A 24,751-nucleotide genomic window follows, 5' to 3' on the forward strand; every position below is an offset into this window, starting at 1 on the left:
TACATCTCCACTTTCTGAATAATTCTGGGTAGAGAGACACAGTATAATAATGGTGATTTTTTTTTGAAGTATGCATGTAATTCAGTGTACACTGATTAATTGATTAACGTTAGTAAGAACATGTCTCCTTTAAGGAAGTTAAGCTTTTTGATATATAAAAAATTAATTTTAAAATATTTATTATATTTTTATTCTTATTTGTTGATAAAAATAAAATTAATGCTTAAAACTTATCCAAATCATTTTAAATGGGATAAGATTAAATTAAAAGGACGCTAAATATTAGGTTAAAATTCAAAATAATAAAATTAATTATTCAGATTTAAAATAAATATATATTTTTAGTTTTGTGTTTTTATAGAATGATATTATTTCTATTGCATAATCTCATATTGTTTAAAAATTTATGTTTAAAATAGGTTACATATATCTTATTCTTTTCACTCTAAAACGTTTTTTCAGATGTGACGTTTGAAAATTTCCCTTAAACCGTATGGATGGTGATGACGATTCTATCGATCTAAATAAAAACTTAATTCAATACAAAAATATTGAATCACACCCTTAATATAATGATAAATTACTTATTAAGATTCCTATTTATTTATACATGTATTAATATTATATAACTGTAACGAATAGGTTTGTTTAATCGTGCAATTATTTATTTATTTTAAAAGTAATATATTTTCAAAAAATGTATTTGTATTTGTTATCAGATAATCTATAATCTAGCGTCAGTATAAATTTTATAACAACTTTAATATTTTATTAAGTACTTATATATTTCATATTTTTTACATTTTGAACTTAAAATTTTTATTTACAATTAGTATGATATTTTAAAATACAATAATAGAAGTAAATACCACTTTGTTGAAATATGAGTGTATATTATCTATTAATAACATAAGAGTATGAATATTATTTATTGAGAATATTAATTTAAAAACTGATATAAATATCATTTTACTACAAAACTATAAAAAAAGTAAACTGTTTATTTAAAACTAAAAAAGGAATTTAGAATAAGGTCTGAAAGAGTTAGATACAATTTCTGATGTTTAGTATAATTTCCGAACTTTACATTGGGGCGCGCGCACACACAAAAAATATATATATATATATATATATATATATATATATATATATATATATATATATAATATGATTAAATATGGTTATGATTCTTTAATTTTTAACTTTTAGTAAGTTTTGAAATTAGTCAATTTTAAAATTTTGGACTAATTTAGTTTTAATTTTTAAAATATATGAATTTAATTTTTTAATTAAATTTTGTTAAATTTATTTGATATTTCAAATATTTTTCATAATAATATTTAATTTAATATTAAAGTAAAAATATGTTAAATAATATAAATAACTCAAATATAATTCTTAAATACGTAAGAAATATCAAATAAATCTAACAAAATTTAAGTAAAAAGACTAAATTTATGTTTTAGAAAATGAATGAGTAAGTTTGTGTAAAATTTCGAAAGAAACTAATTATAAAATTCCATATTTAACTCTATATATAATTTACGCTCCTTATCAACATCTTGATGGTTAAGTAGTGAAAAGAGAAGTGGAAGATGGATAAGGAAAAGGAATATTTGTCTTCTTAAATGCACAGATATTAATAATTTGTAACCATAGGAGGTTGCCAAAGCTACAGGAATTATGCTCAAGTTGTCCACTTCCTGGTGCCAAAAAGACAAAGAAGAACCCTACTTCCTTGCCTCTTTATCGAAGCACGTTCACTACCTACACAACTTATATTCCAACTTTTCTCCACACTAGCCTTTTTCTAAAGTTCAAACTTCATCAGTGGTTTTATACTTCATATACAATGCACCCTATATAAACCGAACATGCTGTAGGTTATCTATGTGGAAAATTATATTGATATTTTAAAAATTAAATTTTGACAAAAAAATATGAAGTCATTAAAAAAATATTATTTCAAATTTTAAGAAAAAATTGTTAAAATTTAATTATTAAAATATATTTTTCTATTTATATTTAGATAAATGTAACTTTTATCATAAAAATGATATGATTTCCGTGTTTTATATTATTTTTTTAATAAATTTTCAAGTAATAATAAATTATTAAAGAACTTTAAAATATTTAAATAATTAATATGTTAAAATTCTTAATGATACTTGGTTATCTTATTTGGATGTTAAACATGAGAAAATTAATCATGTTATATGTCTTATGATAAGTTTTCTGAATTCTTGGTTATGTATTTATTTTTAGACTTTGCTAGAAATTAATTTTAGTGTCAATATAGAGTAAACTGCACTTGTGGAGTTTACCAAGTACACATACTGCAAAAAGCCAGTATATAATATAGAAGATATGAATGTAATTAATTTCGAATCATATTCAACCTATTTATAAGTTATCGTGAAAAAAAATTCTACAAGACAATTGTTCGTCTTACTCGTATTTATTTGAAAATTCTAAATACAAACTTATTTTTGTGTCCATTCATCTATTAATTTTAAAATTTTGATATTTCTTAATAGTCTTTTCTTAATCTATTTGTTTTCTTCAATTAATTTAATATTAAAAAATAATATATTTATTATTTAATATTAATAAGTAATATTTTTTATATTTTCATAAATAATAACTTTACAGTCATTTAAAATTAAAATGACAAAATTAATTTATAAAAATAATTTGTAAAGATCTAAAGAAACTGTAATCTATATAATCTATCTATCTATCTATCTATCTATAATAATAATAATAATAATAATAAAGGGGATTCCTCTTTTTGTGTCCACATTTCATAATACCTGTTTTATCCTTAATTATTTTAAAAATTAGTTATTTTATAAATAATTTACTTTTAATCATTTTTTTACAAATCTCTTTTCAAATCTCTTTTGTCTTAAGTCATTATTTAAATTTTCTTTTTACATATTTTTTTTTAAATTTTATATTTAACAACTATTTTAAAAATTATATATTTGTTATTGATCTTAAATTTCTTGAAAATTAATGTATATCTTCTATAACAATATATAAAGGGATTCCCCTTTTTGTGTCCACTTTTCAAAATACCGATTTTACTCTTTAAATATAATAATTTATTAAATTTTTAAAAATTGACCGTTACTTTAATAAACTTTTTTATAAAATCATATATCTCTATTTCTTCTCTTCTTCTTTATTTATTAATGGTTATTCTTTTATCTGTCCTGATATATTTCACTTTATTTTTAATAAATATAATTTTAATATATATATTTACTTAATAACATTATAATATTATCACTACTAATATAATATTACGTATATTAAAAAAATATACACATAGGCGCTATCGTGTTACGCTAGTAATAATAAAGGGAATTCCTCTTTTTGTGTCCACATTTCATAATACCTGTTTTACCTTTAATTATTTTAAAAATTAATTATTTTATAAAAAATTTACAAATCTCTTTTAAAATCTCTTTTGTCTTAAATTATTATTTAAATTTTCTTTTTACATATCTTATTTTTTTATTTATTTTATATTTAAAAACTATTTTAAAAATTATATATTTATTATTGATCTTAAATTTCTTAAAAATTAAAAAATACAAATACACAGGCGCGACAACGCCTGTGTGTTCGCTAGTTAATTTTAATGCAAATACAATATTACAATAATTTATTGATTTAAAAAATAGAAATAAAATATTTATCTTATTTATATCCAGTAGAATATATATTTTAATTACTTTAATATTTTAAAATAAAATTATTTAATTCAAAATATTTTATTATTTTTAATTATAATAATTAATATATTTTATTTTTACTGTTAAATTGGTAAAATATAAAGACAACAAAAAAATGGTTAAAAATTAGTAGTTAAACTGTTAGATATATTTTTGAGGAGGAGAAGCAAATAGTGAAATTTGCATTTGCATTGATTTAAAATATATTTAACCTATTAAATTAACAATGAATTGATCAGCAATCAACTTCCACTCAGTGTGTAACAGCTGTGCAGGGTCACCATTACCTTGCTGCAGAGAATTGTACCTCTCCAATAATTAATTATTAATTTAAGGTCTCTTAACTAAGATATTTTCTTCTCTCTCCACCACGTTCCGTTGTAATAGTACCATGCCTCCTTCAAACCAGACTCATCTATGAGAAAAGCTGATGACTGATTCTCTTCTAATCTCGGAATCATTCAGAATGAAAAACCATTCGTTCATTCTCTTCGCCGATCGCGCTCGTGCTTCGCTTCTCGTCGTCAACCACACGGTTCCTTCTTTCTCTACTTCGTTTTCGCCGTCTTTTTAACTCAACTTACGCTTTTGCTTATTGTGAACTGTTTGATGCTTAGTTCCGTGACCTAACGTGGAGAACGAGGAAGCTATAGGATAGCGACGGATCTGCCAAGGTACGGTTCAAATTCATATTCACACATATGCATTTATTAGCCTTCTTTTAACGTATATATGATTGTGCCAGTGTTTCATATTCTCTCTGAACTTGTGTTTTTGCCCCTATTTTTATTTTTATTTTTGAAGTTTTGAGGTATATGTACTTGTTTCTGGCTTTTACTCTTCTTTTTATGACTCACGAGAGATCGACATGGATTTTGTGGTAATGAGAATTAGCTGATTGGTATTTTTTTTCTTCTCCAATTTATGCCAATTGCAAGTAGCATATGGTGCAACATTGTTTTTGTGTTTGTTGCTTTACCTTTTAGCATGAATTGATTTTCAATTTATTTAGCTTTCATATGTTAACGGTAATGTTTTGGATAAATAGATAATTAAAATTTCTGATCTACCTAGGTTGGTAATGGTTCCGTATCGCTTATCATTAATAATTCTAATATAATTACTGTCATGAATCCTTGGGAATAAACCGTGAGTTTTTGTCCAGGGAACAGTACTCTCTTTCACTCTTTCCTAAAGGTATAAAAGTATCGTCGAGTACTTTTTAACTAACAAACTCTTCTTAAAAAAAATTCGCATTTATGAGATTTCTATTAAAAACTCATACATGAGAGATTTATATTAAAATATTACTTTTTTTAATCAGAAACTCATGTAAGTTTGGGATAGATCCAGCCTTTAAAATAATGAAATTACTTTTGTTTAAGTAATTTTGTGGTATTGAATAGAATATTCAGTAAAATAGTTCCTTAGTTGTGGTTTACTATTGTGGAAGACTATTTTTACTGTTTTAAAAAACTATTTAGTATGATTTCTAGTAATTATAATGATCACTTACATAATTTTGGAAGGAGAGCGTAACATGGAGCCCAAATCAAGACCTTCCAGTTTAATAAGTGAAGCAGCAAAACACAAAGCAACAAAATGTAGAACAACAAAACACATAACAACAAACTCTGAGGAAGTTAGTTACTTATAAATGTGACATGGCTAAAGATTCATATGATAGCTTCATAAGGAGAAGTACCTAGGGCAACACGAAAGAACCTTTCATTGAAAGGTTGTGTTAATTGAGAGATTTATACTTGTGGTGAGCCAATTCCCTATGTGATATTCCCCCCCGCCCCCCTTAATTCATCCGTTCAATTTTTAAAATTCTAAACGGTATCTTCTCCCTTTCTATTCTCATTTTTAAACTTTCCTTTTACTGTTGGTTGATTGCTTATAATATAATATTTGGTTCTTATAGTGTATTTAAACCACAATCACATGAAATATTAATGAGCTCATTTTGTATATCAGTAGTATCTGTTTTAGTCCAGAAGGAAAAGAACATAGATGATTTTGATGTAAGATGAAAGTTTAGAATCACCATATCTTATGAGTTGTAAGTTCCTGGATCAGTATCAATTAGTAAGCTATTTGCTATACCAATATTCTTCAGGACCGCTAAAAGGTGAAGCTTTCAGACTTCTACTACTGTACTTAGTCAGGTATCTTTTTTGGTAGTCATTTAGTTATTAGTATATTGCCGTCATATATAATGATTCTATTCTATTTGAATAAATACCGGCTGATTTATTTGTTTAATAAATTTATAACCAGTACTTAATAATTATTGCATAGTTTATTTGAGATCCGATACTCTTCAAGTATAAGTTTATTGTTGGAGCTTCTTTAGTATATTATTTAATTTTTAATCTGTTATCACTATTCAAAATATTAACGAACTTTCATTATTATCTAATAATTATTCGTTATGGAATGTTTCATCACTAGAATGAGTTTTATAGCTCATTACTTTAAAATATGAAATTCTTTTGGTGTTCTTGACAGTTAACACATAATTAAATCCTGAAAAAGTTACACTGTTAAACATAGGCTTGATAATCGAACAATCTTCACAATTTGATGGTAAAACCTCTTTGAACCAATTTTTGAAAGTTTAGAATCACCATATCTTATGAGTTGTAAGTTCCTGGATCAGTATCAATTAGTAAGCTATTTGCTATACCAATATTCTTCAGGACCGCTAAAAGGTGAAGCTTTCAGACTTCTACTACTGTACTTAGTCAGGTATCTTTTTTGGTAGTCATTTAGTTATTAGTATATTGCCGTCATATATAATGATTCTATTCTATTTGAATAAATACCGGCTGATTTATTTGTTTAATAAATTTATAACCAGTACTTAATAATTATTGCATAGTTTATTTGAGATCCGATACTCTTCAAGTATAAGTTTATTGTTGGAGCTTCTTTAGTATATTATTTAATTTTTAATCTGTTATCACTATTCAAAATATTAACGAACTTTCATTATTATCTAATAATTATTCGTTATGGAATGTTTCATCACTAGAATGAGTTTTATAGCTCATTACTTTAAAATATGAAATTCTTTTGGTGTTCTTGACAGTTAACACATAATTAAATCCTGAAAAAGTTACACTGTTAAACATAGGCTTGATAATCGAACAATCTTCACAATTTGATGGTAAAACCTCTTTGAACCAATTTTTGAAAGTTATGGAGGAACTGAGCTGAGCTGTTATTTAATTAGTCAAATCATTGTGAAAAAACTCGAGTTTAAAATCTGAGTTTGAATTTGATTACTTTTAACTCTTCAAACTCGAGCTGGCCTGTATTATTAGAAAAATAACTAAAGTTCACATTGTGATGCTGACAAATGTCATAGTAATTAAATCTTAGGAATCAAATACAATTTTGTATTATTAATATATCAAATTGATGCTAATTTTATGCTATTGAAATTTCTTTAGTTGTCGAAGACTTAATTAATAATTGAAGAATAAAATTAATGTTAATATTGTAAAAGTAAAGAAATAATTAATCTTATATATTATACTTTTTGTTGAAAGCAGTTACTGATAGATAATTAAAAATTTACAATATTGAAGGAGTGTTCCCTTAAAAAATTTTGAAATACTCCTTGAGAAATATATTATACTATTTTTTTTTAAGTTTTATGTAATTAATTATTTGGTATGTTTTTACTTATAGTTCAAAATTGTCAAAGTAGAAATCTTGAACATGGTGTATGGCATAAAAGAATAAATGTTTTTCTAGGTCTTTTGAACTTTTTTTTTTCTAAGGAAACTACATGTATCTTTTTGGAAAGACCATCCTACTTAAGTTGGGTAGCATCGCCTGGCATTTTGAACTGTTCAAACTGTGATGAAAATTATTTGTGTTATTTCACTTTCTTAAGTCTATGGGTGTTCAAATTGTTGTTATAATTATTTTGTTATATATATATATATATATATATATATATATATTCAGAGAGACTAATTCCAAATGAACTAAATATTATAGGAATAAAATTAAAAAAATTGATATACGATAGGACTAAAACAAAATACATAATATTATAGAACTAAGATGAAAAAAATATATAGTACAGGACTAAAACTAAATAACTAAAATCAAATTGAAATTTTACAAAAATAACTTTGTATAAATTTATAGAGATGAAAAGTGAAGAAACATAGAACTATTTGAGATATTTAATCCCTCGCCATATATAGTTCTTTCATGAAGAAAGAGATTTGCACGAGTATTTCTAATGCATAGGTCTTAAGAAAGATTTTAATTTTGAGCATTAGGTCTTGTGAGATACTTCCAATGGAGTAAGTTTACGTGGGATTTGTCAAACTAAACTTTAGAACTGGATCTTAACAACGAAATACAATATTTCAGGTTGAGGCACTGGAATGGTTGGACCCTGAGTCATTGGTTAACTCTGTTGAGCTGGTCTGCATCAATAAAAGTAAAAATATATTTTATATTTGTCTTGACAGATCTAACCTAAGTTAAATACTTTTATCCTGTTAAAATACTAATATATGAAATAACATGCAAACAAGGTTTTCGACAATGTCATTCTATAATTAAAATTTCTTAAGAATATTATGGTAAAGAAACTGATGTGTAAAATACAGTTTTTAATAACAATATATGTCCATGAACAAAAATTAAACAACACAACTCCGTGAAAAAGACAAAACAAATATTAAAACTAAAAAATTATAACTAAACAAAACTCTGGATTAGTCATCTGGATCTATGGAACTCTCAATCGATCTAATTAGGTGAAAGCGGGTTGAATCCCAGTCTGTAAAAATTATAGTTTGATTTGTTTAGAAGAGATGTGACCGCCCTATTCTAAGAAACTCATATTCTAGAAGAAGAAATAAAGTGGATAGGAAAGAAAAACAACATAAATTCAGTGTTTGTATTAAGATATGAATTTAAGGTTATAAGCAGGAAAATAAATATAAAATGCAAAAATAATCTACTTTGAAAAATTGATACTTCCTTTATTGAGAACTCATTTTGGAACGAATTATCCAAAATCAAGAGTTGGTGTTTTCTATGAACCCCCATGGTTTCGTAATGGCTTGCACTTGCAAAACTGTATCAACGGAAAATGGGGAGTAAAATTTCAATCCTTTTAGGTCAGATGTCACCATGCATGTATCAACGTCCTTGCCTTACCTGTATATGTGCATATAGGATACATTATTTGGGTGAACAATATCAATATGGCTATCCGGGCACTTAATTTATAGGCTCTATATTTTGCAATTGAAATCCATTCTTAGAATTTAAGTTTTCATCTGTTTGATTTAAATCATCACAACACAATTCTAGTTTTAAGATGAATTCTTGGCACCTGTAATTTGCATGACAACATTATTAAGAACCATGAAAAACAATTATCTGAAGTAATAAAACAATTTTATAATAATCTTCATCCTTAAATTCTTAGATAATTAATATCTAGGTTTTTGCTATGGGAAAAAGAGGCTTTGGGCCAAGAGATAAGAAATCTTAGTGATGGTGGGAAAAAATGTTCAAGTCCAGGTTGGATATAAAAGAGAGTTCTTTAAATTTTTTAACGGATGCAATAATGCTTAAAATTGGAAAAACATCATAATAACACTATAATGAAACAAGAAAAACTGTGAGCGAAGCACATAGGGTTCAAGTGGGATGACTAAAATGGAGAAAGACATCGAGAGTTATTTGTGATTGCAAATTACATACTAAAACTGGAAGGCAAGAGTTTTATTGTACTGCTATAGGTTCTATAGTATATATTATACAATAATGAATGGTCTACTTTAAAACAGATCTGTCTAATATAACCCAACCAAGAGAGGGGATGAACTGGGTATTGAATCTTTAACTGATTTTAAATGAATCTTAAGGTTTCTTTAATCTTTATACCCTAATTAACCAGTTTTACAGTTCTGTGTTAATGGACTGATTAAAGCAATTGCAAAAGCCATGAAAGATGAGAGAAATAAGAATACAACAAGTTATACTGGTTCGATTTAAGATGAATCTACGTCCAGTCTTCTCCTAAGCGACCCACTTAGGAGGATTCCACTAAATCAATAGAGATACAAGAATTACAAGAGCATCTATATAATTCAAGACCCTAAAGACTAAGGAGCTTGATCTACAAATCAAGAACTCTCCCTAGATACAATGCATCCACACAATTGCACCGAGACCTTCACTTTACATAGTGAATCAATTATGAATAGACACATAATAAGAAAAGAAACAAAGAACGAGTACACCTAGTGGAAGTGCAGATTTGTCACTTGATCCTAGATCCAAGCTTGACCCATCAAGGTTGAATCCACCATCAATCTTCTTGAAGGTTCACTTAAATGATCTCCCAAGAAAGTACAAGAACTCTGTAGATCTTAGAAAAGAAGTTTTTCAATTCGTTTCTCAGGAATTCAGTTATTTTTTTCTCTGTTTTAAAACGGATTTCAAAACTGTTTTTATACCAGAGTTCTGTTGCAGTAATTAATAGATTAGGAATTTACCTAATAGATTATCGTGGGTGTATTTTCTTATGTAATCTATTAGTTAAGTACTTAATCCATTTACGAGTTCTGCTTTGGATACATTCAAGAGTTTGATAGCTGATTTAATTCAATTCAAGCTTGTTTTACATGTAATTCTAGATATACAACACCTAATGTAAAAGATTAAATTCAGGACTAAGCCTAAACCAGTGATGCACATGTTTGTATAACTTTGGACATCAATCATCTTCGTTGGAGTTGAGCAAGCTCTCCCTTTCAACAGGTTCTATAGTATATATTATATAATAATGAATGGAATGGTCTACTTTAAAGGGACAACATGAGAGAAAATTGAGAATATTAGAAATGAGAAAAAGGACATATCATGAATGTCGCCAAGTACATTAGTTACTCACTCAACTATAACAAACCAACTAATGATAAGATGGATGTGTGGCTTATCTTAACTTTATTTGCTTCTCCTATATAGAAATATACTTTAGTGGTTATTGAAATGTCTTGTATTGGTTGACTTTGTCTCACAAGTAGTTAAATAATATAACGATTTTACTGAAATGCCTAATGGTGTTTAGTGTTAATCATATTGATAATTGATAATTATATACAATCATGTTCCTTGGGTGGCCGCAGGATGGGAAAACCCAGCGATACATCAATAAGTACTGTAAAGTTAATCCCTGTTAATCCCTTAATATAGTTATGAACAATTTGTGCGTTTGCATCAACTGTCAATGTTTGTGTCAAACTGTCAACTGTCACATGACTGACACAAATCAATAGTTTATTTCTGTTATCCTGTATGAGATGTCAAGTTAGGACACAAAAGTAATTAACAATTTTTTTTTATGACATTGAGGATTCTGATTTGACAATCTTGATTAGTCTATAAAAAGAGAGGTTTTACTCACGTTATGAGCTTCTTTTTGTTAAGTCTTTTATTTGGCCTTAATGTGTGCTCCTGCTTGAACTTTCCTTAATCTGGACTTTGATATCACTTCAGGTTGTTCTATTGCATGATTGAAGCTGCAAGGAAAAGCTCCCTTTGTCGTTATAATTGGCAATCTGATACTGATTTTATGTGCAAATAATTCACAAAAATTTTGAGTTATTTAGCATGCCTTGCCATTGTGCTTTTCAGTTGCATTATGCGCTATGATTATTTTTACCTTTGATATGATATTCTATTGTATATAGTAACCATTCGAGTCCAGAGGATAATGTCCTCAGTTCCCGGTGTATATTGTTTGTTCTAGTGGCACATCACTGGGATGATAGGGAGATACAGTCTAGTCCCACTTGACATGTGGATATTTGATTAACATTATATGCAGAATCTTAGATATTGCAAGTACAAAAGATGTGAATTTGTTAGATTGTGAAAATTAGAATTATGTGCTATCAGCCATAAGGAAAGTCTAGTAGTTTGAATCAGAAATGATGATTTAACTATTTAAGAGTAAATTTAGGTCTGCTCTGAATTTGAATTTTTTTTTCCTATTATCCAGTTGGTAAGTTTCTGTTTCTGCTTCATGTTTAAGCTCTGCATCAAGCAGGCCCATGATGTTGCAGAATATATTGGTTTGTATGATTTGGGGATATTGATTTTTCCTCTTAATTGTTAGCTGTACTTCTTTATAATTCATTTTGAAGAATCATCTGTCATGCTTATTTGTCACTTACTTTCTGACCTACATAGTTACCAATGTGTTTTAGATTACTCATCAAATGTATAGGCGGTGGCTGTGTTCTGAATTGGATATAATTGATCACGACATATGTATTTAGAATTTATAGAAAACAACACCAGTGATATTTTTATTGCTTAAACTTTACAAGGGCAATCATTATGTCTAATCCTTAACAGCAATCATATGCTTCTTGATAGATAATCTCGTACCATACATGCATTGTAGTGTTGAATGGAACAAATGCGGTTGAGGAACTACAAGACCCAACTCGTAGAAAGTCTGATCATTCTAGGCAGAAGTTGTAACATAGTTGCTTCTTGTCACAAAATGACAACCCTCCCCGATTACTGAACAGTTTTTTGCTAATGCAGCTGCAATCTGGCACAGAGATTAAGTTTAGTTTGTGAAATTGAAAAGAAAAGTTATTGACTTGATTTATTATCAGTTTGAGGGAATACCCGAGTTTCATTACTTTGGCTGATGATTCACTGTATTGAGTCTGTGGCTGACTTAGCTGGAGACTGATTGGTGCATGTAAATCATATCCATTTCTGACCATGTAAGAAGGACTGGATGCCACATTTTCTTCACCTGTACTGCTTCCGTAAACCTAAGAGCCAAATCTTGTGTTTAGGTTTATCTAAAGGAAACTTTAAGCCTTTAGCTTCTAGATAATTAGAACTAAGCTCAATAAATGAGTGAAATCTGTTTGACATGAAGTGTCTGTGTATGTACTGACTTGTTCATTATCCAAGCCTTTGATAGTCTTAGGCATGCATGTGCTTTTATGAAAAGATGAAATAATAGTTTTTTGAATTATATAATGTGCTGGTGGATCATTTACCTTCTTCTGTAGCTCTGCATTTTCCTTTTGAATCTGGTCCATTTTTTGATAGAGTTCAACATTGTCCTGATGAATGAGATTTCCCTACAATGGCATTCATGACAACTGGTCAGAATTTTTAGGAAAACCTTAGTAAATATCGGCAAGAATAAATTGAGACTCCTTAAAACCTTTTGGCGCAGTTCTTTAATCTCACTTGTTAAAATTTGATCCTGGAGGGACATAGATGATAATGGAAGTTATAAATTTCCCATAAAAGGATGAAATCTTATAGGGAAGAGGTTAAATTTGAACTGAACCATCATACCTTTTTCATACGAACACCCTTTAGACTCATCTCCAGTTGGTTTTCCAGATTTTGTAGTTCTTTGATACCCAAACCCGTAAGTTCTTCACCCATTAGTTGCCTGCTATTGCCGAAAGAAAGAAAAATTGAAATGCTTTCTCAATATTAGATTGGTTTATCTCTTAGCAGAAGAAACATTGTAAGTTTCTGAAATTAGTCTTTTAGCATTTCTGTAATTTTTGTGTAAGAAACTAAGCTGTCCATTAGGACTTTATAAAAATATCAGTAAGTTTTCCAAGATGGCATCACGTGGTTAACTGATGTAAAACTCTACAGATTTTGTAGAACAAACTTGTTTGATTTACGATACGATTGTTTCCAGTGATGAACAACCGTTTGTTTGACATGGACAGATTGACATACTAACAAATAACAAATATGTAAATCACTTTTTAATAGATTTTAGGTTCATCCTCTGGAAATGCTTGGAGAGAGAAAAAGAAGTAAAGGGATTCATATTTCTTTTTTGGATTTGTAATGGAGAGTGAGGAAGGCGGATGATAAAATTTGCCATTTTCCTTTTCCTATTTTATGCCCTCGGTATTTGTTTGGATGTGTAAAGTGAGAAAGTAAAGACATCTTCTGAGGAATTGAAAAAAGGTGCGTTGTAAATTTAACCTACTAATTTAAATCAATGATTGATAGATATCCATTACTTAGTCACTCCACATATCTCTTTACTGGAGTCAACTCTTATGAAATAACCTGTTCGATTCCATATCTATATGGCTTGCTTATATAGTGCACTTATGCAACTAATGGGTGTTAGTTTATTTATATTTTTACCTGTGGCATTCTTGCAAGTACTGAAGCTGTTGCCTCAAGCTTGCTGCTTCTGTCTGCCAAAACTAGCAAGAAGAGAAATGAAGATATCAATTAAACAGTTATTACTAAAGGAAATTATTTTAAATCTCCAAGAATTGCCGGGTAGACAATTTGAGGACTAACATAGTAACATTAGAGTTGAAAACCAATGTGAGGATGCTTTTGAAGACTAAAATTATTGCTAAATGGTCCTGTACATTATTATTCTGCTGCATGTTGTTTTGTTTGTTCTAAGCATGTTTTTGATAATTTCCAAAGTATATTGTTTCATTTATAGTAGACTTCAGTTAGGTGAATGAGTTACATTTTCATGTTCAAGGAAGATGAGCTTTGTGAATCAAATTAGACCAGTGGCTTTTCCTACAGAGCAACTAGTGTCCTTTTAAGCATAGAAACTAGAGGGGATGGGGTCAACTATTTGTTATTATTTTGGCACATGAAGTTGTCATTACCGTGGCTTTAACCTATACAATATTTTCTCATTTTAATCAATGTCCTTCAGCTATGTTTTGGTTTTTTCTGATTCAAAATCCGGGCACCATGTTGGTTATGTTGCTTATTAAGAGTGTTTATATTAGTTATTTAAGGGATGTCGTTTGAAGACGGTTTCACTCTCTATGGTCACAGTTAGTTAAGCTGACAGAATAACTAAGGAAACTTAGACAAGGAAAGGATATCGGTTGTAATTCATTCTTCTTGGTTGTACATTAGGGCAGGTTCGTGAACTAGGGTTCGCCAGTAACGATTCATTCCTTTGTTCGCAATTCTGATCCAGTTCTAGCAATTGGTATCAAACTCCATTATGAACTTAATGGGTATTGCAAACAAATAAAGACTTGAAGCATTTATGGTTGGTATGAGAAATGGGCTCAAGATTGGAATCGGTGGATAGAGGTCTCGAGGAAGAAAGCATATCGGGGCAAACATAGGAAGGAGGAACAGATGCCACTGCAAGGTGCAAGACTCAAGGGAGTTGAGGAAATGGTTGAATGATTGATGTGCTTGTTGTCCAAATTGTAGTGAGCGGGCATCAAACTAGGCAGAATGTCACATCTCAGAATGAGGAGTCCATTAGGGAGCAATGGAGAGAAAACTTTAACTGTAGATTCCGATTTCGTAGTGTTGAGAGAAGACACATTGAGGTGGACCAGTTGGCTGGGTGGGAGTTGGAACGGTATTTTTGCATCAAAGAAGCAACAGTAGAGAAGTAAATGCGAACTCTATGGTTGCACTAGAGGATTGAGCTTCGGGTTGGTTTCAGTGGTGCGGTAATTACAACCCACGTCCTTCTTGGGAGCAATTCAAGGGAACCCTTGATCAAAAATCCCCGTTGAAATCCTTCTAGGTCTGCTACAAATAGAGGCAGTTGTATGAAGACATGGTTGAAAATTTTGTGGGATATTTAGGAGCCTTTTTGGGGGAATTGAGCAACATTTTGTGAGACTTTATGATCCGTGGTATCTCCAAATTTATAGAGAAGAACCAAGTATTGGCAGTACAGGTTGACATGGAAAGTGAGGTGACGGACTCTAAAAGTGGGGTGAAAGTGTGAGATCAGGTACGGTAGTTGATAGAATTTTCAAGCAATGGAGGATAACTGAAAGGGAGATTGGGAAGATTCCAGCAGTTGTTAGAGAAAGAGATGGAGGAAAGGATTGGATCAAGGAAATGATTCGGCTGTTAAGAGAAATATGGACCTAATTCTAATATGGACTCTAAAACGATTGTAAGAACAGATACTAGAAGGTATTGATTGAGGAAGAAGGCGAGGAATGTTAAGGGTTGTTCAGCAAACAATGGAGGTTCAAGGGGTTCAACGTTCACCGTATAGCAGGACAGTGGGACTGACTACAAGAGGGTATTTGAAAGTGTGGGGAATGCCTGAGAATTCAGAAGGTAGGGATGATGGATTGCGGTGCCTCACAATTTGATGGCCATCAAAGTAAGGATGAGCTGTGCAACATAAAGTTCCATGGAGTACTGTCAATAGTGAATGCCACAGCTACAGAAAAAGGAAACAAAAAATTTTCTTTTCAGATTGGAAGGAGTTGACTTTGTCCTGTCGGGGATTGGATTGGTTGGCAATTAGTTGATATAAAAGCCAATTTTGATAATTTGACTATACCATTCACATGGTGTGCAAGAAACTGAATAGGGTGAACCATCTCTATCAAGGTTAACCATACCTTTAAATCACTTTGAACAATTATTTTAGATTTCATATTAGACCAATTGGCATTCAATACAGTATAGTTGTCTTAGAGGTATATGTGGGACTTCCTACCTCTCTTCTAAATGTGTCTGTCAGAACAAGCAAGTTTATCAAAAGGGCAATTTAGATAATTTAGATTTCGTTTGAAAGCCAAAAATGAAGTTATCCAAGATGTGTAACTCCCCAAGACAGGGTAAATGATGTGAAATTTCTCAACACCCTTAAATAGTAGACATGCAATCCATTTAAAGTAGCACAACTATTCTGAACAATACACCTTACTAGTAAGTATCCTAATCATCAAAGACGGAGTATAAATGATGACTAGTATTATTGCACCCAGCATAACTCCTTGCGCTAGTCTTGTGACATTGGCTAGGAATTGTTGGAGATGTCACATATTAGATATAAGGTTAATTTTGTGGTTATATTTAAAGTTCATTATATGATAGTTATTTTATGTTGGTTTAATCATTCATGTTAAAGAAAGACTCGTAGATTTTATCTTTTAATTCGTATATTTAAAAAATATTTATTTTATTCAGTATTGAGGATATTTATTATCGAAGATTCTCGTATACTGCGTATACTGGGTATGAAATACAGTTTATATGGGACATCAAAGCATAAATGGGTTCATTTGTGCTTCGGCCTCAAAACTCGGTACATTTGTTATCATTTGAAGGAAACTGAACAAAAATATCTTCTGCGAATTACTCTGGAAACAAAATGGGAGGAAGAATGGTGTAGGAACAGTTACCTTTTCTTCTGAAGCCGGATTCATGAGGTGATGATGTTCCTCTTTTAGCTTGTTGTAGCGCTCAAAAACGGACTTCATGCTGCCAGACAATTACTAACACTGTATCAGTGCTTTTCTTTGCGAGAAAAAGATGTAGATCACGTTGCAAAAATTTAAGTTATTGTAAGGAGCGTCCATAATATAATTTAAGACTTTTTAAACTTAATTATGATTTTTGTTTAGTCATTCAAAGAAATATTTGTTTTTTTTTAAATGAGAGTTAAGGATGAAATCTATATAGTGCTTACCTGTAAATTATGACTTTAATGTATTATCATAGAAGCATGTGACTTTGATGTTATTTTCATGGTGGAGTGGATAAATTGTTATAAAATTGTTGAAGACTAGGGCTGTGAAAATTTCCTATTTGAGCAATTCAACTTAAGTTTCTCGAAGTAAAGAAACAGTCTGAAATAATGTTAGTAGAAAATCATGTTAAATTTGAGTTTTTTTTTTTTCTATTAGTCGGTAAATTTTGTAAATATATCAGCAAAATAATCCAAATTTTAAAAATATAAAGATATTAATAGGTCGTGTTTTAAAGTATGATTTTGTTTTGAAATCAGTTTCCAATTAAAGATACATTTTTTAATTTTTAAAGAAACAATAGTTTTTAAAAACACCACTTTAATAACATTTTATAAACTAAATTATAAATAAAGTATTTTTTAAAATACAACTTCTTTACATTCTTTTACTGGGAATTTAGGTTTAATGTCCAGTTAAGGAATATATATATATATATATATATATATATATATATATATATATTTGCAAAAAATATTGGGATTATACCTGAATATTTAAGCTATGTATTAATAGTTGTATTATTAACAATTGTTGAACACTTATCCTATACTTTTGAATCTTAATTATCTAAATAACTACTATATTAGAGTCTTATAAGTAATTATTTAGAAATTCTAAATAAAATAAGCATTCTGATGTGTTTTATGATTGTTTCAGTCTCCTTAGGAAAAAATATACAAACAAAATTTATTAATCACTTAAGCACGACAGACAATTTTATTTCTCATAAATTCAATTACGCGATGCTTAATGCTCGCTTATGTGAGCCAAGGTGGCTACATTTTTAATTGTTCATGCTTAATCTAGGTTTTTGTTGTGCTTAAGCAGAAGACATTGACCAAAAATGACCAATCACTATTTTTTTCATTTGGGCCCAATACAATTTTTTTGAGTAATTCAAAATATCAAATATTGGCCTAGCTTTAAATGTATTGAGAAAGATTTTGAATTCTCATGGTTGGGAAACACCTTTAGATTCAAATTAGCTTGCTCTACTAGTGATGAGTAGAAAAAATTTCTACTGTTAGGATTGGATATAATAATTTGTTTAACAATTAGCTATATTATTATTTTTTATGTTTAATATTTATGTGAGCAGTGATACATTTACATTTTAATTTTGTGTACACTTATTATATATTTATTTATTTTTTCTATCTCTCTCATCTTATCTCATTATATATTGTATAGACATCTGGAATCTTGTTCTCTCTCTAAGTGTATATCAAGTATTGATCAATTCTTTTTTGTGTACATAAATTATTTTTCTATTTATATTACCTTTTACTTGATTAGTTAATATTTAATGCAAGTATTCAACTCTATTCCTTGTTGCAAGAATTATAAGGATTTTAGACCAATAGTGCATATATTCAAGACCATATACACAATTCCGATAATTCAAATAATCACAAAAAGGCTAAAAAGTTGGAAAAGGAAACACTAAGTCTTCACAAGGCAAAGAGGCACATATCAAATTTGTAATAAGTTGACGCGGTGAGGAGGGGACAAAAGAAAGCAATGGAATATATAGGTTTGTTGTCTTAAACTCTTTAAGGTAAAAATCTCAAATAATAGAAGAAAAATGTCATAAACATCTAACCCATCAACCCTAAATTGTTTGAATGGAAAAGAAAAAATAATATTTGTTTAAAAATAACATTTGTTTAGATGTTGATGAAATATATGTGGAGAATTAAAACCTTTAAAAACAAAAATAAATTTCATCAACATTTTCCTGATTGTGAGTTGGATAGGCTTGACCACATCTTTCACATTTCTAACGAATCTTTTGAGGAAGAATTATTGGAAAGATACAATATCAATGAGATATGAGCCCAACCCATAAAGGATTGACACCATATCCAATACAAATCTCTAAGACAATGTGTTTCTAAATCTTCATCCTTACATAATATTCAACTTTTTTATTTTTACTTAATGGGTGACCTAGACTCACCCTAAGATTCCTAGTAATCTCAAATTCCATGTATTAATAAATGAAATATCAAGAGTTCATTTCAACACTTTTAGAGTAAGAGATAAACTTAAGAATGTGACATTGTCTATATGTATTTCATATCTTCAATTTCACTATAAGACAATCCTTGATTAATGATGAATTTTAGTAACAAAAAATAATTAATCACTATAGTAACTAATTTATAAATTAAAAATTGTTGGTAATTAAAATAGTTTCAAAAAATTATAATTGGTCTCTAAATTAATGACTAAAATAGTTTTTATTATGAATTGATCACTAATATTAACTACCTAAGTTTTGGCGACAAACAAATTGATCTTTAAATTAGTCTCTAATTAGAAAATTGGTTTTCAAATTGACCTATAAACATATTTTTTGGTAATAAAATTGGTCACTATTTAATAATTTGTTTATAGTGTTTATTCATGGAACTTTCATATTTGGTTAGAAAAAACTATGAAAACATTTAGGTTATAAGAGATATTTTAGAGTTATTGGTGGAGGTAGATATTTATAAGTGTTAATAAGTAAATTAAGCCTAACTAAACCTTACAAAATCGATTTGTAAGGTGAAGTTGTACCTATTTATATATTGTTAATTAGTCTTATCTATAGCTGAAGCATATGCATCTCGTATGTAGGACTAGACATTAATAGGTGATTCGATAGCTAATAAATTTCGTTATGATAAGCTCTAGATTATGGCTCTGATACCATGTAAGATATATATATATATATATATATATATATATATATATATATATATATATATATATATATATATATATATATATATTATGAATTAGCATTATCTCTAATTGATGTGAGACTTCCAACCATAAAGACTAATACTTGTGTTGATCAAACAAAATTTGTTATTGGTGACAAACTTTTGACAAGTGCATTAAGCTTACATGTAGTAAAATGAAAATTGAAGTATCAAATTTTAAAAGACTAGTGTAAAATATTCAAATAAAGAGCAAATGCATATTCATTTAAGTTTGGCAAAATATGATTGGATTTTGAAGAAACATAAATAAATTATTAAAAAAGGAATATAACTTATTTGTAAATTTGTCAAATAATGTTGGAAATTCAAGTGAGTCTAAGTCCTACATTGGAGAAAAATGAAAAAATTGTGTATTATATAAGGATAAAGACTCATAAACTCATTGCCTTAAGGTTTTGGATTTAGAGTGGTATCAATCTCTTATGTGTGGGTTGGACTCATATCTCATTGGTGTTGTATCTCCTTAGTGATCCTCTCTTGAAAGATCTAACAATGGTATTAGAGCCTGGTTCGTGTGGTAACCGGGTTAGACGAGACCCTGTATCAAAAGTCTTTCTAACAGTGGGTCAGGTAAGCATGTCTTGTTAAGAAAAATGGTAGTACAAAAAAGGGGTACTCGACAGTTAACTCGAGGGAGAAGTGTCAATGTGAAGGGACTCACACTTGAGAGGGAGATTGTTGGGTATCCAAGTGTGAGTCTAAGTTCTACATTAAGTAAAAATGAGAAAGTTGAGCACCATATAAGGATGAAGACTCATAAACTCACTGTCTTAAGATATTGGGTTAAGAGTGGTGTCAATCCTTTATGTGTTGGTTGAGCTCATGTCTCATTGATATTGTATCTCTCCAGTGATCTTCTCTCGAAATATCCAACTAATAATAAGTGTAATAATAAGTGTGTAAACTATGAATGATAAGTAAGGGTCGGTATTCAATTAATCACCTCTCATGTATTAATTCAATTTATATTTATATTACACTACCAACCCACTGAATTATCTAAATATTAAATTTTTATGTAAAACCTAAATATTATCTTATTGTAATCTCAACTTCTTGACAATTCTAATCACTTTATATTTGAACAAACTTAACCCTTTGTACTTTTAATTAGTTCTTTTCTGTTTTAAATTATAGGTTTGAAATTATTTTTAGTTTTTTTTTAATTCTCAGAGGAACAAGTTATAGGTGATTAATTTCGTATAAGCATTAAAAACGTAAGACAATAATATAATTGAATAACACCTTAAATTAATATATATATATATATATATATATATATATATATATATATATATATATATATATATATATATATATATTTAAGTTTAGTTACACTGAATATTATTCTTCTCGTATAATCTTATTTTTGTTAAGTCTTTCTTGGTTCTCGTACCTTACATATCTAGTAACAATACTTCTAAGATCACTCTCTTCTTATCTAGCATATCAAAAATTAAATATTATTTGTCAATTTATCTTTATTTATCACTTTTTATTTTTCATTTCTATGATTGAGTTGTTGACTACAAAGGGTTTATGTCATGTTTACAAGTAATAAAATAATAGTTTAATCGGGAAGAACAGCGCATAATAATAACATAAAACGGTGATTGCATATTAATTTATGTTTAGAGAAAATAGTTGGATTCAGTTGCAGTTAAAATAAAACAAATACTCAAAGATAAGACATAAAATAGTTAATAAAATATATAATAAATAGTAAAGTATAAAAGGATAAAACTTTGTGTTGTTGAACATTGACATATGTTGAACTAGAGTTTGCATATTATAATGTTGTACACTAAACAAGTTAGGATTGATACTTAAATTATACCATTAACACACTTAATTATTAAAATATTAATTCATTTTAGAATTAGACCTAAACCTCTTTATTGTAATTTTAATTCCTTAACAACTTCAGTCAAATTAGGGATCATAATGGTATAATAAAATATTTACTTGTTAAAGAATTCAATGATAAATTGAATGAGAGAAAATGCATATGTACAATGAAAGAACAATGATATTTTGATAAAATTTTTGTGAAAACTTTTTTTTATTATCTGAGATGATATTTATTAAGTGATTTTGAAATATAAAAAGATAAAAAATAAAAAAATAGAAAACCATTTAAAAAATGTTAATTAAGATAAAATTGTGAAAATTTAATTATAAAAATTTTACTTTTCTAAAAAAAAATTAGGAATTGACAAGTGACGATATCACATTAATAGAGAATTGATAGGATTATAATACCTATACCAATCTTTGTTCACTGAATTTACCAACAACATTTGAAGAAAAATGTTAATATAGTGGTCAAGAAGAGCTGCCACCATGTCCTAACAGACACCATTTTGTACTATAATGTTCTACCAATGGAACTATTGTAGTGTTTCACATCAACAACACCTTGTTCAAGCTAGGCTTTCAATTCACTGAACTTAACTGGTTTAGCATATTTTTCACTCGTTCATCCATGCGTCTTCTATATGAGAGATATAACAGGAACACATAGCCTAATGCTTAAAGAAGCTTTATAACAACATAGTCATTCGCATTAGAATTGATTGTGTGCTTTTCCTTCATACTTTTTTATCTATACATCGCATGCGAAACAATGGTGGCATTCATGCGTGGACTGTAATATGCTGTAGCTCAGTTATATATCCAGAATAACACTTTGTTCAATAATTTATCATAGAAGCAAAGGCAAAGAAAGAATTTGAATAAGAGATGATTTTACGAAAAGTTATTCATCAGTTTCTATAGTTTTCTTTCCTTAAGAAACACTTATTAATGCATATGAGGATAAGAGTGATGAACATTAACACCGTACCATGCAGAAGCGCATGCAGAGTATTTGTTATATCAACCTAAGCCATATCACATGAGGGAGTGCAAACATTAAAGAACTCACACATTCATTTCCAAATGCAAGTGGCAGATATATAAAATGTTTCGTACAGCACAACATGACACCAACCACAAGGTGAAGCACAATTAACATATGCATCTTAATTATTTTATATCTTCACTTTCTCTATAGAAAAAGATTTTATATTAGTTAAAATGTTGCACCCAGAATTATAGATCAATTTCCATGATTTAAAGCGAAAAGGGCTAAGATATTTTCCTCAAAAATAAATTGATATATATCTTGCTTAATTACCTTGTGCTTGCATAATCATAAAGCTTGCCGGTGCTGGAAAACACCATCAATCCAACTTCAGCATCGCAAAGAATCGATAATTCTCTGGCTTTCTTCAGCAACCCATTTCTTCTCTTTGAGAAAGTCACTTGACGGCTCGTAGAGTTATCGATCCTTCGAATCGCAATCTTCCCTCTCCCCATCTTAAATATAAATATTAAGGGTTTCCTCCACAAATATCACACCTTTGACCTGTTAGATCAGTGAACAAACTCCACTAAGATCGTGAAAAACAACACTTATTGAACAATAATAACAATAATCCCAATCATCAGAGTAGCTATTTAGAAGATAAGAAGAAATTGGCTTGAAAAACGATCAAGAAATCAAGAAATAGCAAAACAATCTTGTCTTGTTTTTTGCGAAAAAATGAAAACCCCCAATGAACAGTGAAAAGTCAAAGAAGAATGAAAGTAACTTACTTGAAAATTATGGGAGTGGGTCGTAATGAGAGAGAAGCAGGGGAGAGAAGAGAGAAGAGAGAAGGAGAAGAAGGACAAGATTAAATTTTCCGTAGATGAATGTTCCTAATCCTAGGAGAGTAACATAACATGATGCAATACTATTATATATGCTTTATATGGAAAGCCAGAGTGGTTTTTATTTGGACAAAGGTCCCAACCACTATCCCTTTCTGGTTTTCTTCCTCAAGCGGTTTTGTGACCACTTTAGTGGTTTTCATGTGAGGCATACGAGGTTTACCCGCTGGAGTACACAACACACACTTACTCGCCCGCTGCGTTTTGAGTTGGCATGATATGGAGGATCCGCGAGGGTATTTAGATAGCAATGGGCACGTGTCGGGCGGAGAGAGCGAGTGGGCGATGCGTGGGGGAAGTGCGAGTGGGTAAGGGTTAAACCTAGTACTATATGAGAGTCCAGGAATCGTGGGGACCCTGTAATGTGCAACAGTGTGACGTATGGGGAAGCGACACGTGTGCTTTCCAAAACCGAGGGCGCTTACTTTTCCTGCTTTTAGGTTTGGCGAAAAGCTTGAAAATGGCTCTTCACAATTGTATCCGTTGCGAGTAGGGATGGCAACGGGTCGGGTCGGGCACGGATAGTATGATACCCGTACCCGACCCGTTAAAAAAAAATTCGCCCGTTACCCGCCCGTTTACCCGCCGGGTATCCGCTTAAAAAATACCCGTGGATATTTTTAAAACCCGCGGGTACCCGTGGATACCCGATACCCGCAAATATTTAAAAAAATATGAATTTTATAAATTTTTTAATATAAAATTATAAAAATAAAATATAAATTATATTATATTATAATTATAATTAAATTTGACATAATAAAATATACTGTTACTTCTAATTTTAATTAAATTTAACTTAATAAAATATAAATAAAATATTAATTTTAATTTTTTGCGGGTAACGGGTACCCGCGGGTATGGATAGTATGATACCCGTACCCGACCCGTTTATAACCGGGTA

At 29.4% G+C, this 24,751-nt stretch overlaps 1 protein-coding gene and 1 long non-coding RNA gene across 6 annotated transcripts; one reads left to right on the forward strand and one right to left on the reverse strand.

Annotated features, from left to right (window-relative positions):
* The first annotated feature begins 4,093 nt into the window (after positions 1–4,093).
* Positions 4,094–11,650, forward strand: LOC114187708 (uncharacterized). 2 transcript variants are annotated; one of them, XR_003605332.2, is made up of 5 exons: positions 4,094–4,278; positions 4,361–4,417; positions 5,866–5,914; positions 6,449–6,497; positions 11,295–11,650. It is a non-coding gene; the product is annotated as an uncharacterized LOC114187708 (long non-coding RNA). The 2 variants fall into 2 exon arrangements; XR_014995881.1 differs by lacking the exon at positions 5,866–5,914.
* Positions 11,651–12,074: 424 nt separating this feature from the next.
* On the reverse strand, positions 12,075–23,860 carry LOC114187707 (MADS-box transcription factor 23-like). 4 transcript variants are annotated; one of them, XM_028076027.2, is made up of 9 exons: positions 23,731–23,860; positions 23,270–23,500; positions 16,970–17,048; positions 13,959–14,020; positions 13,134–13,233; positions 12,997–13,038; positions 12,827–12,910; positions 12,441–12,592; positions 12,075–12,360 (listed from the first exon to the last, which is right to left on the reverse strand). In XM_028076027.2, the coding sequence occupies exons 2-9, from the start codon at positions 23,449–23,451 to the stop codon at positions 12,345–12,347; spliced, it is 717 nt and encodes a 238-aa protein (XP_027931828.1). In that variant the 5' UTR covers positions 23,452–23,500; positions 23,731–23,860; the 3' UTR covers positions 12,075–12,344. The 4 variants fall into 4 exon arrangements, 3 of the variants coding, with proteins under 3 accessions (XP_027931828.1, XP_085531008.1, XP_085531009.1); XR_014995880.1 differs by having other exon boundaries at positions 12,827–13,038; XM_085674882.1 differs by having other exon boundaries at positions 12,075–12,592.
* Positions 23,861–24,751: the final 891 nt, after the last annotated feature.

The sequence above is a fragment of the Vigna unguiculata genome, chromosome 6 (assembly GCF_037176805.1).
Source record: "Vigna unguiculata cultivar grain cowpea cultivar isolate G323 ecotype 2 chromosome 6, ASM3717680v1, whole genome shotgun sequence".
NCBI classification, from domain to species: Eukaryota; Viridiplantae; Streptophyta; class Magnoliopsida; order Fabales; family Fabaceae; genus Vigna; species Vigna unguiculata.

What these genes read in the sequence shown, in the direction of transcription:
- LOC114187707 (XM_085674882.1), bottom strand. Translation starts at nt 23,451, where the DNA reads ATGGGGAGAGGGAAGATTGCGATTCGAAGGATCGATAACTCTACGAGC. An exon ending in TACTTGCAAGAATGCCACAG is followed by an intron (nt 13,234 to 13,958) that starts GTAAAAATATAA and finishes CGGCAATAGCAG; the next exon opens with GCAACTAATGGGTGAAGAAC. An exon ending in TTAAAGAACTGCGCCAAAAG is followed by an intron (nt 12,911 to 12,996) that starts GTTTTAAGGAGT and finishes ATGCCATTGTAG; the next exon opens with GGAAATCTCATTCATCAGGA.